We start from the raw sequence: 18,545 nt of genomic DNA, 5'->3' as shown, positions 1-18,545 counted from the left end.
GTGACACAAGCCAAGTGTCTCACCACCTCCTCAGGGCACCAGAGGACTCACTTACTGGTTGCTGTGATGATATCCAGTGTCCCTCTGCCCCCTTCCACCCCCAACCACATTTTACTGTAGCATTGCATCTGTGTCCTGTTGTCATTTCTGTTAACTTTCAGGTATTAAACTTGCTGCATATCTTAAAAAAAAAAAAAAAAAAAGAAAATGCTAGTTGCAAATGATTTTAGTTATATGATGTTAAAAGGATGAGAAGAATTTGTCACTGTGAGAATTAACACCAGTTGGTTGTCACTGTGAGAATTGACACCAGTTGGTTGCATGGCATAATGGAAAGGGGCTCAATTTTAAAATGAAATAACCCTTTTAACTTATTGCCAGTATAACCATCAGAGATTAACATAGCTGGGCTTAAATTTATTGAAAACATTGTTTTTTGTTTGTTTTTTTTTTTTAATCTACCCCACTTACCTTTTTTCCTTAAACTGTTTATTGTATATGTATTTAATAAAATGGTCCTTACATTTGTTCCTATTTTAGAATATAAACAGGCAAGAATCATCTTGTTTGCTGGTGCTGCATATATCATAGTCTTATGTTTGTACACGTGAATATATTTGAAGATAATAAATTTGGGTTCTTTTGGGAGACGTTTAGGTACGTGCAGTGGTTTAGTTAGATCTCTGGATTATTTACACTTGAATCAGTTCAGTGAGAAGAAAGCCTTGCTATAGCTTCACTATGTAACTTTAACTTTTTTTGAAAAAAAGATTCACATAAACATCTGTGTGCATATATCTCATCCAAACCCATTAAATTTCAGCAAATCTTCAAGAGATAACATAATGAAGGACCTCCTTTTTTTCAAATAAATAGGCAGATAATGAGCTGGACAGTGGTTGGGTGGAGAATAGAAGATAGTAGGTCTAAGTTTTAATTTTCTGGTTTGTTAAACTGTGACAAGTATAATAGAAATTAATTATAGGACTATAACACAATTATTTGTACAGTCATAATTTTTCTTTGGGAAAAAATATGACTAACACTGCCTTTCTCTTATCTACCAGAAAGAATGTTGGGCTATACTTAGATTAAATTTGTTTGCGTGATATATAAATTTATGCAAAGTTGGGCTAATAAAAGTTAGAAATACTGACTTGTACAGGAGTACCTTTATTTGGGTGTATGATTGCTGAGTTGCAGCCCAGAACTTTTTGGGACTTTTGTTTTGCCTTGTTCTCGGAAACGGTTTTTAGTCTTTTCCTGATCCTGTGCATTAGTATTGGCTTTCGTCATATGTGTATGGTATAAGAGGTATGTCAGGTATAATTATGTGCTAAAACTAAACCAAGTGTATTAGTCTGTTCTCACGCTGCTAATAAAGGCACACCCAAGACTGGGTCATTTATAAATGAAAGAGGTTTAATTGACTCACAGTTCCACATGGCGGGGGAGGCGTTATAATCATGGCGGAAGGCAAACGAGGAGCAAAGTCTTATCTTACCTGGTGCTGGCAAGAGGGCTTGTGCAGGGGAACTCTCACTTATAAAACCATCAGATCTCATGAGACTTATTCACTATTACGAGAACAGTATGGGGGAAACCGCCCCACCCTTGACACATGGGGATTATTACAATGCAAGGTGAGATTTGAGTGGGGACAGTCACAGCCAAACCATATCATCAAGGGAAAACATTAAGACTGGCTCATTGTAAGGGTAGCGATTATAAAAGTAAATGTGAGAAATTACCCAAAATTGTTTTTCACAGCTGCAAAGTACTCTTTTGTATGTATGAATAATGTTATACCAATCTCCTGTCTTTGGACATTTAAATATATTTCAGTGTTTTGCAATTACAAATAATCCTTTAATAAATAACATGGTGCATATGTATTTTCACATTGTTTGAGGTATATCTTCAGTATAAATTCCCAAAAGTAGAATTGCTGGGTTGAAGAAAAAATACACATGTAGATCGTGACAAATTTCCCTCCTTGGGATTGTACTCTTTTGCATCAGTAATGTATGCGAGTGCCTGTTTCATCACAGCCTTGCCAACAGAGCGTATATGATGTCAAAGATAAAGCCAGGTACTAGTTAAAGTGTTGAGGACAGATTTTAATCAGAAGATATTATTGTTATAGGGAAAATAGTCCAGTGTGAACTGACTCAACTTTGATTTATACAATGGTGACTGGGCATTTTTTAAAGGGAAAATGAGGGAAGGGGTTGAGCAGGGCTTAGTGGAGTCAGAAAAGTGAACATTTACAAAAAGTGAGAAGGGAGTTAGTCCATGTGAAACCCATTTGTATTTGCTAACTGATGTTTATGGAAGTTAGGCTCCTACCCTCTCACAGAGACTGGGGAACAGGGGCCCTATCTTCAGATGTTGGAACAAACAGTACATTTTTTTTTTTCCAAGTACATTGGCAACGTTGAGTTTTTTTCAGGCTGGCACTTTAAGGGGGTGCTGAAGTCATCCTAGGGGTGTGACTTGAGTCATTAGAGACTCTGTTAGGTGTTTCGTCCAAGTTTTTTTAGGCCATGGTTGAGAAGATAGCTGAGAGGAGCCTCACTAGAGTTTGGTTAAGGAGAGAATGTCAGTGCTCAGCTTTAAGATTGAGATTGGTGAGAATTTGCATCTTATTGTAGTTTTAATTTATATTTGTCCTATTACAAGTAAAGTTGAACATGCTTTTCTGTGTTGAAGGGCCATTTTTATATCTCTGTTTATGAAGTATGTTCATGTGCATTTTTTCTCATTTTTTTTGATAGGAGTTTTAGTCTTTTTTTTTCCCCAAACTTTTAATAATTCTATATAAATGTGAAATATCAGCTCTTTATTGTGAATATATATTGTGAATATTTTACAGATTTGTCATTTGTCTTTTGACCTCACATGTGGTGTTTTTTTTTGCTATATAAATTGTTTATTTTTTATATAGTAAAATCAAATGTTACTTTTATTGCTTGTCAATTTTGTGTTGTAATTAGAAAGTCTTTTTCTATATCACTGTTAGAGAGACATTGATTCATGTTTTCTTCTAGTATAGTTTTATTTTTGACATTTAAATATCTTATGCATTTGGAGTTTATTCTTACGTATTCTTGAGGAATATGTCTAATTTTATTTTTTTCCAGCTAACTATAAAGTTTTCCCAACACAATTTGTGAAGAAAAGACTATCTTCATCTAAGTGATGTGAGATGCCATCTTTATCATATACCAGATTTTTATATAAGACCAGATCTTTTTCTGTACTTTTTTATTGGTATCTCAGTAAATTTATAAATTTACTCGGGAAGAATTGACATCTTGATGATGTTGAGACATCCTAACCAAGAATAAGGGATTTCTTTCCATTTGTTCAAGTCTGTTTTTATGTCTCTTGGGGGTGTTTCATGGTTTTCTTCTTGGTTTTCAATCATTTCTTATTAAATTCCTAAAAATTCTCTCTTTTGTTATTATAAATGAGGGTTTCTCATTCAGTATCTCTTCTAAATGTTTATTTGTATACAAATGCCATTGGTTTGGGCATGTACATTTTATAACTTGCTTCCTTGCTGAATTCTTTTATGGTTTGAATTAGTTTTATTATTGGTTCACTAGGAATTTCCAGGCATATTTTTATGTCATTAGCAGATGTAGTTTTATTTTTTCTTGTCCTATTCTTTTGCCTCTGTTTTCTGTAATCTGATTACATTGGCTTGTACTTCTGAATCGTTGTTAAATACCAGCCCATCTGCTGTGAATCAAACAAAGAAATTATTGAATTAGCAAGTGTTCTCATAAATAGCAGTGTAAACAGTTAAATAGTAATGGAGATAATGGGCATCATTTGTGTGTGTGTGTGTGAGACCACAGTGGTTGTGCCTTAGAGTTTTCTCATATTAAGGAAATACTTATTCATTCTTATTTCCTCATGTGTTTTTGTTAGGAGTGGGTTTTGAATTTTCTTAAAGCCCACTGTGAGAAATTTTTTTAAAATCAGCATCTATTGAGATAATCACTTGATTTTTCTCCTGAGACCTATTAATAGAGCAAATTATATTAATAGATTTTGTAAGATTAAGCCATTCTAGCATTCTTGGCATAAACCCCACAGTCTGTTTCCAGAGCTTAACTTCTTTATTTTAGTACTTCCTAGTTTAGTTTCAAAGATTTGATATACTTAACGTGGAAGTGTAGTAAATCATGTAAGTTAGTATTTTTATTACTTGCCAAAACAATGTTTTGGTGAATGAGTTTAGAGGGAGAGATCATTACGGGAAGAAAAAGCCCTTTGAAAGAGCAAGGACCACTACTAACTGTGACATCATGAGCATCAACCATACCATGGCAATACTTGCCATAGCCTATTTCTACTAGCTGTTTATCTTGGGGGGTTTACTTACACCAGAGTCTTCATCTTTCAATATTTCATCAGCATAAGTTGTAGTCAATTGATCACAAACTAAAGAAATGCTAGAAAATCTCAAATGATGGAGCAATTGCTGCATTATGACAAATGGGAAGCCTACAAAATAAAATAAAATAAAAGGGCAGAATGGCAAGTTGGTTGTTTTTACAAAGGGAAACAAAATTCATGTACTTCCATTAGGGAGAGGATTTGAGTTCATATATTGTTTCATAACCTTGTTTATGTTAGAAGTTATTTTAAAATGTTATTGTCAGACATAGAGTATCTATTCCATATGATTTAAAAATCTTAGAGATTGTCAAAGATATTTACTTAATTTACACAAATGAAATGATAGAGTTGTAAATCCAACTTCCTTTTTGCAAGTTGTGACTGAGGTCCAGGCTATGTAAAGCTGTATTTGCGTGTTTAGGATCATGTCTTTCAAAAAATGCATTTGGGGATGTTTACACTGCTATTTATGGGACCAAGTGCTATTTCAGTAATTTCTTTATGGTTCTATAACTACAGATTGATTCACAGCTTATGGGCTGATATTCTTAATGTGTACAAAAAAGCCATGTTGAGATGGGAAGTATTTAAAATATTTTTTTCTCACCATTGAGTTTTTTCTTTAGATAAGTCAGTTGAAGACATTTTCTTAGTTATTTCTAATTTTTGAATGTATTTGATTAATAACATATTTTATTATAACTGTGTTAGAGTAAACATAATAAATTGAAAGTTGTCTCTTCTCGTTTTCTTTAGCATGTTACACCAGACAGCTATATTCCATGCCTTGCAGACCTATGCAAAGCACTGTGGGAAGTTATGCTCAGCTATTATAGGACTATGGAATGGCATGAAAAGCATGACAACGAGGATACTGCTTCAGCTTCTGGTAGGAAAATATTTTTATTTTATTTTTAAAATTGAACTATAAATATCCCACATTACTGGAGTAAGAAGAAAGGAAAGGGGCAGGAATACCTTTGGGATTTCGAGGATTACAGTGACCATAGGCTAAATATTGAGCAAATAAAGTGATTCAGCTACTTCAAATGTTCTATTACCTTTAGAGAGTAACTGGGTCAAAGGACTTTTTAAGTGGCACATAGTACCAGTTTACAGAAGTGTGTGCTGATGGCTTTAGGACTGAATTTATAAATTTTTGTTGTTGTTAATATTATTAGTTGCAAACTAGATAAGACATTGGTCTGTCTAAATTTACTGTGAAATTAATGCTAGATGGTCAATATTAATCTATTTGGTCCATTTTCAAGTTGCAGTAATAAAGCTAGGTTCTAAGAATCAATAATTATATTGATACTTTCCTTCCTGAAAACAAAGCTAGAATTTCATTTTAAAAATGATGTCTTAAAATATTAATCTTTGAATGGAAAATATAACTTTAAATGACTATGGTATAGTCAGCTAAATAATAAAGAACAAGTCTTTGAAAAATTATTGTATTTATTAATCATTCTATTTAAATTGCTTCATTTGTATAATTATTTATCTTAAGTGATTATCCTTGAACAGTAGCTGAGATTAAATATTCAGAATACTTATAAAAACAGTAAATGATTTTATCAGCGTTTTGTTTAATACGGACAAAATAAATTATACTGCACATCTTTTTTTTTTTTTGTATTACATACAATTTATTGTAGCTATTCAATCAAATTACTTTAGTAACTTCCAGTTTCTTAGGTGCTTATTTTCTGTTGTTGGGTGAGTGGACAACACACCCAAATCTCACTGTTTGATTAAACGTTTTGGTAGTTTACAAGGCATTAGTTTAATCTTTGTCTTGACTTACAAGAAGCTTGTAAATATAGAAAACAAAATAAGAGGAAAATTATATGAATGGATTTTTATCAATTTAGAAGTATTATTGGGGAGAGTAAAGGAAGGGAGAGAAAGAGGAGAAGGCAGAGAGAAGGATGGACACACAGCCAGGATTCCAGGTCAGACTATTTTTACCCAAAACTTGTACTCTTACCCTGTACTACCTCTGGGACCATGGGCTCTGCAATCTGTGAGGTCTGGCTTCAAGTTTTCACTTACGTTTACCAAAGGTGAGAACTTGAAGACACTGCTTATTTTTTCCACTCTTCAGTTTGCTCCTAAAAGTGATCAGTTAAAAAGCAAAGCAAAACCAAACCAAACACTTAAAGAGTAGTAACACATGTACCCTACAGGGTCGTTGTAGAGTTTGGACAGCATGTAAGGTACTTACATTGGTGGTGGTTAATATGATGAAAGGAAATGGATCAAGAGATAATATAATAATAGTGAAATACCTGGAGACTGTTAAGACATATTTGCTTTTCTAGTACATTATTCAAGGAGAAACCAAAGAAAAAGTTTGGAATAGAATTAACACATATTTTAGATATCAGAATTTAGGTGACTGTTATCTATTTATTCATCATGGTAAAGCTTGCTTTTCACTTTAGGCCAATAGTTTACATTCATTGGAGTACTGAGTCAAACTTAAAACTCTATTTGATCCTTATTACTCAACCCTCTTTGCTAAAATTTCTTCACCCTAATATGTATGTTTTATGGATATCAAGTGCTCAAGTAGTCAGCTGGTAGTATCTAGGACTGTAAAAAGTTATTTGTTCACCTGAAATTAATCATATTATATTCAGGACTAAAATTGTAGAAATTAGTAAATTGAAAATTACTCTTCATGGAACTTCATAAAACTGAAGAGGACTCTAGACTTTATCTGCTGTATCTCTTTAATGATAATATTTGATATTGTTTGATAACCTAATACTTTAATGTTCTAAGATAAAGCTCTAAAGCTCTAGTTCAGGTGCACTGCTTTAGGCTGCTGGATCCCTAACAGCCATACCATGCGTGTAATAATAAGGCTTATGTTTTAGGAGTACTCAGAGGCAAACTAGTCATGTATCTATGTATCTGAGGCCTGGCATTTCCAAGGACCTTTTACTAGTTATCAGTGGACACCTTGCCAACCTGAGACAAGATGATGACATACTTGCTTAGGTGTTCTACACAGGATATTCACACAAAAGCTTCATCTTTTTAATATGAATGTGTATGTGTATTTTTCAGTTGTCTTTAGGGGGAGATTGATGGCAGATCACTGATCTTACCTATTAAACTAGACATTGTTAAATTATCTGGAGTGGATAAAACTATTATTCGTCATGAAAAATATAAAATATATGCATTATCACCTCACTGCCTGAGCTGTTAATGTAGACTGCCCTCTTAGCATGCATGCTAATTGATAATTTGGTTAATTAGTCCTGTAATGCCCTTCTCACAGCCTTTTACATGGTCTTGCAGTAGGCAGTATTAAGAACCTGGTCTTTGGGCCCACACTGACTCAGGTAGATTCCCAGCCTCAGTCACATATGATCTCAGTGGTCTTAGGTATAGTTAGCATTTCATAGTCTAAGTTTATTTATCTTACCAAATGGGTTTACTTCTAATACCTGTTGTTTGTCATTGTTTTGATTGTATAAATATCAAACATATTTTCTGTATCTTACATAGACTTATAATGTATGAGAGGCCAAATAGAAAATATTTGGAAAACAAACACAAATTGGATTAAATCTAAAAATATTTATGTCTTTTGTTTTCAGAAGGGAATAATATGATAGGTACTGAAGAAACTAATTTTGATCGTGGCTACATAAAAAAGAAATTAGAACATGGACTTACACGAATATGGCAGGTTTGGTTTTTTTAATATTATTTTTTTCACAGAAGCAATATAATTGTCATGTCAAAGTTGTTTTAGAAATTCAGTTTTAAGTTTTCTATATGTGTATTCTTTGCAGATTTAATCATATGTTTCTGTTTGGAATTAGGCTATCATTTAATTTCTGTAATGTATTTGGTGATTGTATTTGCACTATGAGTGGCAGGAAGAAAAAAGACTTAATTTGAAAATCTCCATTGGAAATATTCATATATGCCTTGAGTACATTTTTTGTTTTAGAGGCCCAGAGAATTTCCACTATCATAAAGAAATGTATGTTTTCTCAGTGAGATGTTCTGTTTATTTTTATTTCATTTATCTGTGTTTTCTTAATTTTTTTTTTCTGTTAATTTTAGAAAAGGAGTAACTAAGTAGGTAGCATACTTAGGTCAGATTATAGCTCAGAATGAACAATTTGTTTTTTTTTTCTCAGTCAGTGATCTTTGTGCCTTGAGGGAATCTTACATGCTAATTGGCTGAATATATCTGGTTTTAGCCCATTTGGGCTCCTATAACAAAATATTCTAGACTGGTTAGTTTATAAACACAGAAGTTTATTTCTCAGAATTCTAAAGGCTGGAAGTCAGAGAACCGGGTGCCAGCGTTGTTGGAAGGGCCTGCTTCCTGGTTCATAGACATTGTCTTGCTGTATCCTCAAATAGTGGAAGGGATGAGGGAGCCCTCTGGGGTCCCTTCTATAGGGGAACTAATGCCATTAATGACGACTCTACCTTCTTGATTTAATCACCTCACAAAGTCCCCACTTTCTAATATATTATCACCTTGGAGGTTAGAATTTCAGTATAGGAATTTTGGGTAGACACAAACATTCAGTCCGTAGCAGTATCTTATTAAGTTTTTCTTTGCAATTTAGTAGCTCAGTTGTTATAATCAGATAATTTGTTACTTCTTAGATCACAGTGTAATTTCTTTGAAGATAACTTACTCTTTTTGGACTTCTTTGAACCCTGGAAGACTATAGACCCTTTAGCCGTGTTATGGTCTTTTAAAATGTATTTTTGATTTTTCTAATGAGGCTGATCTTTATTTTGACCATCTTTTTTTTTTTTCTTTATATTTATTTATTTACTATTTTTTGAGGCAAGGTCTCATGTTGTCACCCAGGCTGGAGTGTGGTGGCAGAATCATGGCCTAGTGCAGCCTCGACCTCTTGGGCTCAGGTGATCTTTCTGCCTCAGCCTCCTGAGTAGCTGGGACCACAGACATGTACCACCATGCCTAATTTTCTTAAATTATTATTTGTGGACATGGGGTCTTGTTATGTTGCCCAGACTGGTCTTGAACTCCTGGGCCCAAGTGATATTCCCGCCTTGGCCTCCCAAAGTGTTGGGATTATAGGCGTGAGCCACAATGCCCAGCTTGACTATCTTTTATAGGATGTGTTTTGAAAAAAATTGTTTAGGAAAACTTATTTTGAGAACGTAAATTTCTTCATGAATCAGTATTTATAATTTAGTGCTCTTCTATTTTTGATACTTTTGTATTGGATATGCTATTTGATTTTATACTTTAGTATTTGAAATTTATTTATGTAGTGGTTGTAAGAGGTTTGACATATATTTTCTCATTTGACTGTATTAAACTCATATAACCATATTAAACATTTATTAAAATTAAATAAATAATGTATCATTGTGGATTTAGGCTGACTTTTTTCTGAATATTAATGCATAAAAAGAAAGGAAAATCTTATAGTTATTGAATATACACCCAGGGTCAGATATGATTTGTTTCTGACTTAGTCTCCCAGTAGGCCTTAATTGTACTTAGTTAAAATTTTACAATCTATGATAGAATTTCTGGTAATTCAATGTACTTGGAAATACTGACTTGGCACTTTATGTAGCTAGTTTCTATTCAGTTTGGCAACCTGATGGCATTCCTGATATAGGAAATGGGATTGTCTCTATTATATCTCCCTTAAGGATGTTGGCTATTAGCCTAAATAGATACTCATTAACAAATTAGGAATATATTCCTGTCTCATTTTAATCTGGAACTATAGAGTAAATGGTTCTGATAACTTATTTTCTGTATTTTGGGTTTGCTTGATTTTTTTTTTTTCTTTATCTTACAGGATGTTCAGCTAAAAGTAAAAACCTACTTGCTTGGAACCGATTTGTCTATATTCAAATATGATGATTTCATCTTTGTTTTGGACATAATCAGCAGGTAGTGTTTAAGATCTTGTCTTATTCTTTAGTTTGAGTCATTCAACCATGATAATCAAAGAAATCATGAACCTAGTGAGCTCTCATCTATAACTTCTTTATGGAAATGAAGATAATTTTTGCTGCTAAGTTTGTGAGTGTATTTAAATATTTCTGCCCTTTGGATGTTTGTAAACCTTTTTGAATTTGTGGTCTTTAGAATTTTTTCACATATCCAAATTTTAGCGATTTTTTTTAGTCTTTGAAGAAAGAGAACCCGCACTTCTTTTTCTCTATAAGGATGTTGCTGAAATTTACTGAAACCTTTTTATCCAACTAGGTTGATGCAAGTTGGAGAAGAATTTTGTGGTAGCAAGTCTGAAGTTTTACAGGAATCTATTAGAAAACAAAGTGTCAATTATTTCAAAAATTACCATAGGTAAGAACTCTAATAAAATATGAATGGACTTATTTAGGTAATGAGAATTCTTTTGTCTAATACTTAATCTTATAGCATTAATTGATTTTAAACGATTACTTTTGAATTTGAATGTGTTGTAGCTTTTTTAAGATGGCTAAGGATTTTTTTAACCAAAATATGATGAAATGTTCTCATTACATATTCATTGTACATTTTAAAATATTCTTTGTCTTGAGGGGCTTAAAATATTGAACTGATTTCTTTATGAGTAAAACATGATTATTAGATCAAGGTTCACAGAAAGAATTTGGCTGCTGTTCCACTACCTGCATACATATGCGTGTGCTTATAAGGAAGTTAAATCAGTGCTCAGTGAGGGGGTGCTTGAGAGTATCTATCTTTTAGAAGTAAGAAGGCTTCTACAGGAGAGGATGTGATATTCAGAATTTCGCTATAAAGCCAAATTTGTATACTTCATTGCTTTGCAAAACAATCACTGCTAATATTTAAAAGAGTGACTAGGAATGATTTGGGTAGAGGAGGAAGGTGGGAAAGAATGTTCATAATAGCGGTGTGATTATATGCTTACAGCAGCAGTAAATTGAAGGAAGGGAGAGCTAACATTAGATTTTTCTTCATATAAGCTAGACCCCAAGTTGTATCCCTTACATGTATTTTGTCCTTTGAGTTGAGTTTCATGTTACTTTTTATTCTGAACTTTTACTTTTTACAATTGAATTTAAGTTTTGATTTCCTTATTTGGTGCCAGAGAGAGTCATGATTTGAAATTCTGCTTTTGCTCCTTGTTCATAGTCAGTACCTGCTCACAGTGATATATGCCGTGTCAAAAGAGAGATGACTGAACACCAAACCGTTGATTATTATTAAATATATTTGAATACAAGTTGTCTGTGTTAATTGTAAACAAGTAAATTGTTTGAAAAAGATTTAAGTTGAACTATACCAAAGCAAAGCCCTTGAGTTTCACAACTGAGAGTGTTTAAAAATTTTTTAGAAACTTAATTGAATAAACCTCAGGGAAACGGTGGGAAGGGACCAACAGGAAACCCTAACACTGCGTTTATTTATAACTTCCTTGTCTGCTAAAACTTAAGCCCTGACTAAATGAAAAGGCTGGCCCTATTAACATTCCTGTATAGAAGGGGGAGGGGCCTGTTAATCATGGATAGGGAAATAAAATGGAAACACAAAGGAGCCAGAAGCCTCACTTTCCTTGCAGTATGAAGGCACACCAAATGTCTCTCTTCCCAGAGATTGCTTCATATCCAGCATGACAACTGGGATCACTTTTGGTGTTCCCAGTGTCTAGGATGTGTGTACAATATAAAACCACTGATTTATTTAGTGGCTTCCATTCTGCATTCTGTTTTACTTATTATCAAAAGGTGTCTGTCATCTGTAGCAACTAGCTAGGGGCATTTTGACCATAATGGAAATTCCTCACAGAGTTCACATTAATGAAATTAGAGAATACAGAAACGAATCACTTAAATCTTCCCCAAACACTCAACATTTTAAAGAACTTCTCTTAGAAACATTTGTGAAACTTATTTCTCATTGAAGTGGCTGTGCTATATTATTAGAAGTAAAGCTGGGTTGAGTAATGGTAGACTTGGGTTATTGTCCCATTTTTTGCTGCTTACCAACTGTCTGATATTGGCAAATCACTTAACCTCTCTGGCCTGTGATTCTATGAATTGTAAAATGAAGTGGCCAGATTAAAAGGTCTCCATAAGTGTTGCCTAGACATCTTGACCCGTTTTCTTGCAGTATTGTATATTGTAAAAATTGGGGCAGGTTAAACAGCAAAGATTTAATTATTACTTAGTATTCTTCTTTTTCCCTAGTATTTAAACAGAAGTTTAAGGTAGTCTAGTTTCTGTCCTGTCTGTAGTCATTTTTGCTCTGACAGTTGCATCGGGAAAATTACGGTGGAAGTCATTTCGTAAAGTTGGTGCAAACCATCAGTGTGTCCTAAGGTACATTTATTTCTTTACAAAACAAGGTAAACTTGACACAAACTTTAGAAATGATGCTAGTGTCCATACATTGAATTGACTAAAGTCATTACATTAGCCAGTAATAAATCTAAATCTGCAAAATCCCAATTTAATATTCCCTTTGCCAATCATACTAAATAAATACTGAAAAACTATATGGAACATGGTGAAATATAGATGAAGTGTGTTCTTACTTTGCTAATAGAAGTGTTTAAATGTGCATACAGTTTGTTTCATGGTCCTCTGCTGCCAAATAGAGCTCTTGAGGATGAAGAAATTCTTGAACCAAATTATTCTGACTTTGAGTCCATTTAAGCTATTGGTTTGAAGTTACAGGGATAATAAAAAGATAAAAATAGGAGCAGTTTCTTTTTGGTGGAGCATCTACTTATGAAATGTATTAATGTTAGTTGTGGTAGTCGTATAAAAGTTTGCATTCCACTATCTTTTTCTAGGATAAAACTGTATGAACATATGAGGGAACACAGCCCCTATTATTGTTTCTACTTCTCAAAAGTATAAGTTTCATTTCCCCCCATTTTTTAAAATATTCAGATACTAAGTTTATGTACACCCAAAGAACACTATTCTGTCAGATGTTGGAGAATTTCTAAAAGCATAAATATTCTAATTTAAACTTTAATGACATAAAAATTATAGAGCAATGTATAGTTGTCAAAATATTCTATTTAATAAGTACATTTTATTTTGTAATTACTCTAGTAATCAAAGCTTATAAAATGTTTTCAAGGATCCTAAAATTGCATTGACTGGTGTTAGAAGAGAGAAGTCACCTATCTTTTTAGAAGAAAATACAACAAAGTAGATGAAATAAACAAATTCCTTATAAAGCCAAACTTAATGAGCTCACAAAACAAAATATAGAAAATATGAATAGTCCGATGTCTTTTGAAGAAATTATATCTGGGCTTCAAAACATTTCCATAAAGAGATCTCCAGGCCTGCTGATGTCACTGGTAAATTCTACCAAACCTGAAAGGAGAAAACAATACCAACACAACTGTTTCATAAAATAGAGAAAGAGGGAATGTTTTATAACTTATTTTATGAGGCCAGCATAGCATTGATACCAAAGCATAACAAGAGGACATTAAAAAAGGAAAATGACAGACTAGTATCTCATAAGAACATAGATGCAACATCCTAAACAAAATATTGGCAAATTTAATTCAGTGATACCTAAAAAGGTTAATATGCTGTGAACAGGTAGGATTTATTATAGGAGAGCGTGAGTTGGCTAAACGTTAAATAAATTAAGAAATTTAATTTACCAATTGACAGAATACAGGAAAATATCATAGTTGTTATTTTAATAGACGGAGAAAATAATTTTGATAAAAATTCTACCCCAGTTCATGATTTTGAGAAATTGTGTTTTTATGTAATTTTAACTTTCCTTCTAATTATGTTCTCATATTTAAAGTGTGCCCTTTGTTAACAGCTTATCAAGTTTGGTCTCGTTTTGTTGTTGTTGATGTTGTTTTACTAACTGAGAAAAATATATATAATATAAGAAGTAAAAATATATATGATTGATCCAAAAAATTCAGAAAGAGAAAATTTCTTTAAAATATTTAACATTTTTAGATATCAAACAGAAATATGATAGGTTTAAACCTATTAATAAGTATGTCAATAAATACATTAAATGTAAATGGAAAAACGGTTATATGAAAACATAACAGTTGTCAGACAAGATTTTAAAACAACATTAGGGGCCAGGCGCAGTGGCTCACGCCTGTAATCCCAGCACTTTGGGAGGCCAAGGCAAATGGATCACGAGGTCAAGAGTTCAAGACCAGCCTGGCCAAGATGGTGAAACTCGGTCTGTACTAGAAATACAAAAAAATTAGCTGGGCATGGTGGCAGGTGCCTGTAATCCCAGCTACTCTGGAGGCCGAGGCAGGAGAATCGTGTGAATCTGTGCGGCAGAGGTTGCAGTGAGCCAAGATCACGCTACTGCACTCCAGCCTGGGCGACAGAGTGAGACTGTCTCGGAAAAAAAAAAAAATACATTCTTGTAATGGTTACCGCCAACATTTCAATATGCACTTATGTTCTACTGTAGTCTACCTTAGGTGGTATACTTCCAGAATAATGTAGGAACCAACTTTGTAACTGCGTTTACCTTCTCTTACCTTTTTGGTGTTTTGTCATATACTTTTACTTCATATATTATTTTGTATACATTTTTTATGCCTAGGGTTGACTACGCTTCTTCAATCTGGGTTGTACCTTTTATCACTGTATTAGTTTTAAATTACTGTGTAATAAATACCACAAACCTGTCTGGAAGAGACAGGAAGCAGATTATCCCCTAGGGCCTCCAGAGAGTGGAGCTCTGCTAACACCTTGATTTCAACCCACTGATACTGATTTTCAGGCTCTGGCCTCTAGAACTGTGAGAGAATAAATTTCTGCTTGTTTAAGTCACCTAGTTTGTGGTAATTTGTTACAGCAGCCACAGGAAACTAATACAGAGTAGAACTACTGGGTCCTGTGGTAACTCTCTCTGTTTAACATTTTGAGGAACTGAATCACACTTTTTTCCAAAGTCATGATACATTTTACGTTCCTACTAATACTGTATGAGGGTTCCAATTTCTCCAAAACCTTGTCACCACCTGTTGTTTTCTGTCTCTGATTATGGCTGTCCTAGTAGGCATGAAGTGGTATCTTATTATGTTTTGGGTTTGCATTTCCCTGATAACTAATGATGTTTAGCAGCTTTTAAGGTGCTCATTGGCCTTTTGTATATCTTCTTTACAGAAATGTTTGTTCAAAGCTTTCGTCCATTTTGAATTGGGTTACTTGTTTTTTATTGTTGAGTTGTCAAGTTTTGTACATTTAGTTCTTACCTTAGGACTGTGATCCACTTGAGGTAATTTTTGTATGTGGTATGAGCTATGAGCACAATCACTTTTGGGAATTCTTGGCCATTATGTCTTCAAATATTGCTTTTGCTTATTCTCTGTCCTTTCCATCCAATTGCCTGCATAATAAATGTTTTGACTATCTCACATATCTCTTATGATCTTTTGTTTCTTCCTTTTTTTTCCTCGAATTTTTGCTTCAGTTTAGATATTTTCTATTGATCTTTGAGTTCATGAATGCCATCTTCAGCCACCCCTAGACTGCTGTTTTACTTATCCAATCAGTTTTTAATTGGAAGTGTATTTTTCAGTTCTTGAATGTCTATTTGATTCTTTTATTGTTTGTTTTTCTTATTGCAGTTATTTGAAATTCTCTTTTCTATGCACTTTATACATTTTTTCTACTTTGTTTAACTTATAATAATTATCTTAAAGTCCTTGTCTGTTAACTCTAGTATTTGGAGCAATTCCTGATTTTTACAGATTCATGTATTTATTGTCTCTTTATTTTGAACCTGTGGATTTAAAAAAATCTAGATTTCATTTTTAGCGTGGTACTAACAACTTGTGGTAGAAAGGGGAAGAACAGGGCAGGCACTGGCCCTTTTGTCAACTGAAAATAAGGTTTGTTTTTCTGGGACTGCCTATATCATGTGCTGATTACTCAGGATAGACAGTAAGAACAATAGCATTAAAGAAAGAAGAGATCAGTATGGCATAAGTGATTAGTGGAATGTCAAATATATATGTGTCTTACCTGCTCACATAATTTGTAAATGCTTTGTAGAGACAGGCACTGAGCTAAATGTTTTCAGAAAGTGATAATTATCTTGCTATTGTAGCTTTACTAGGTATGATTCAGATCTGTGCTGTTTAACGTAACGTGTTAGTATTTATGATCTCATATAATCTATAGATTTTTCTTTATGTTTTAGCATCGATATATGTATCAGCTAAGGATATTTATGTGAGTTAGAGACAAGCTTTTAATTTAGTCCCCTAATAAAACTGTCATTTCCTATGCATTACTTTTGCAATATAGTAAAAATATTTAGTTTAGTAACATTTGAGAGAGTTTTTCTGTCAAGGATGATAAGATACTAACTAACAAAAGTAAACATTTCTGTCTACTGTATTAATCCCAATGGGTTCTCAAAGTTGATTATGATCATGACATTAATCCTATAATTATTTGTATTGTACATTATTTCCTCAATTCTTGTGTGCAGTGCACTTTTCTCACTTTTTGGAGTGTTCATTTTCTTTTTTTAAGAACACGGCTCGATGAACTGAGAATGTTCTTAGAGAATGAGACTTGGGAACTTTGTCCTGTTAAGTCAAATTTCAGCATCTTGCAACTTCATGTAAGTGTTTCTTAAGAACAAAGAAATCTGTCGTTTAGTCATCTTTTTTACCCTTTTTCTTTGAAAAAAAAGTCTGCAAATATATGGAAACATTTATAAAATAAATTAAGGAGCAGTTTCTTATCTTCCTTCCTTGAAAGTCATTAGTTTTACAGGAATGACCCTTTTATGGTTGTGAAAAATCAGTCTTCTTTTATAAAATTCAGTTTACATACTTCAGGAAATCTCTTTTGCCTAAAAAGAGTTACAGTTAAAGTGGTATTTTTTGTTTGTTTTGAATTCCAAAAAGGGCTGACTGCTGTATTTAAATTTTGCAAATAATTAATTAGCTATATTTTGGCATAGTTTAATACATATACAAATATAATACAAATAATTATATTTATAGAATTTTTTTATTCCTTAAAGGGACTAGTAAGTTCCTAATTTGTGCTGCAATTCTTAAATTTGCCTGTAATGAAAAAATGCCTCAGATATAAAAGAGGCACTTATAAAAAATACTCTTAACTAATTTGTATTAGTTAATCAGTTCCTCAAATACTTACAGAATAAGCAATCTGCGAAAAAGTCTTTAATTAGTTTGATTTTTCCCTTGGTTGAAACACATTGTAGATAAATATTCCTGTGTGAAAGATTGTGTTCTGCAAATACCAAGTGTCAAAATGCAGTGCATATAGTTAGATTCTTGTTCAGAAAGTACGGGGTCTTTAGTTTTTGCCTTTGGAAGGAATAGCTTTCTAGAAAGCAACTTTCTTACTCTGGATAAATGTACAGAATACATAATTAGAAGTTTTTTTTGATAGGGATTGATTGTCTTTATGCTCATATTGTACAATAGCTTCTTATCCAGTTTTTTTATATTGTTTTCCTATTATAGAAATATTAAAAACACTGAAACATAGTGATTATTAAATGCTTTAAAGACAGCAAAATTGATGTTAATGTTAATTAGTATTAACATAACAATTAACATTAAATTAACATAGGATTTACGAGTTCTCAAAGATTTAAGGTAATTCCTTAACATTATTTAGAATTCTAAGTTTAACATTCATTTTAGAATATCTATTAAATAATTTTATTTGAACTCCTTTTTAACCATCAGATTGTGTGTGTGTGTTGCGACATTGTCACACTTAGTATAATTGTAAGACATGTTTTTTAAAAAAGGCATGTTGAAGCATTCCCATCTAGGTGAACATTATCTCCTTTAAAGTAGTTACCTTGAAAACTATTCACAACTTAGTGTTCACCTGACATGCATTCCTGTGGATTGGATTTTCTAAAAATTAGTCTCGTTGATGTATATTCACTCCTTGTTTAGAATTATAAAAATAATGGCATGATTCTTAGGCATTATTAATGTATATGATTAAATGTATAGTTGAAATGTAAAAGGAAAATAAACACATATATCATTTAATACAACAAGTCAATGTACCTTTCAAGAATTTTAAGAATACCTTTCAAGAATACCATTGAAATTTATATTTGGGATTTAAATATTGGGATTATTCCATTT

At 32.9% G+C, this 18,545-nt stretch overlaps 1 protein-coding gene across 2 annotated transcripts in view; it reads left to right on the top strand.

The window, feature by feature from the left end:
- The window catches only part of CCDC132 (coiled-coil domain containing 132), a 130,228-nt gene that overhangs the window by 53,635 nt on the left and 58,048 nt on the right, over positions 1–18,545 (top strand). For both annotated transcript variants that reach the window (XM_011998265.1, XM_011998266.1), the window contains 5 exons: positions 5,170–5,302; positions 8,034–8,125; positions 10,251–10,345; positions 10,664–10,762; positions 16,933–17,023. In XM_011998265.1, coding sequence (XP_011853655.1) covers positions 5,170–5,302; positions 8,034–8,125; positions 10,251–10,345; positions 10,664–10,762; positions 16,933–17,023 — 510 coding nt within the window. The remainder of the gene's footprint in view (positions 1–5,169; positions 5,303–8,033; positions 8,126–10,250; positions 10,346–10,663; positions 10,763–16,932; positions 17,024–18,545) is intronic.

The sequence above is a fragment of the Mandrillus leucophaeus genome, unplaced genomic scaffold (genome assembly GCF_000951045.1).
Source record: "Mandrillus leucophaeus isolate KB7577 unplaced genomic scaffold, Mleu.le_1.0 Scaffold565, whole genome shotgun sequence".
Lineage (NCBI taxonomy): Eukaryota > Metazoa > Chordata > Mammalia > Primates > Cercopithecidae > Mandrillus > Mandrillus leucophaeus.
This window is presented reverse-complemented; position numbering and strand designations above follow the sequence as displayed.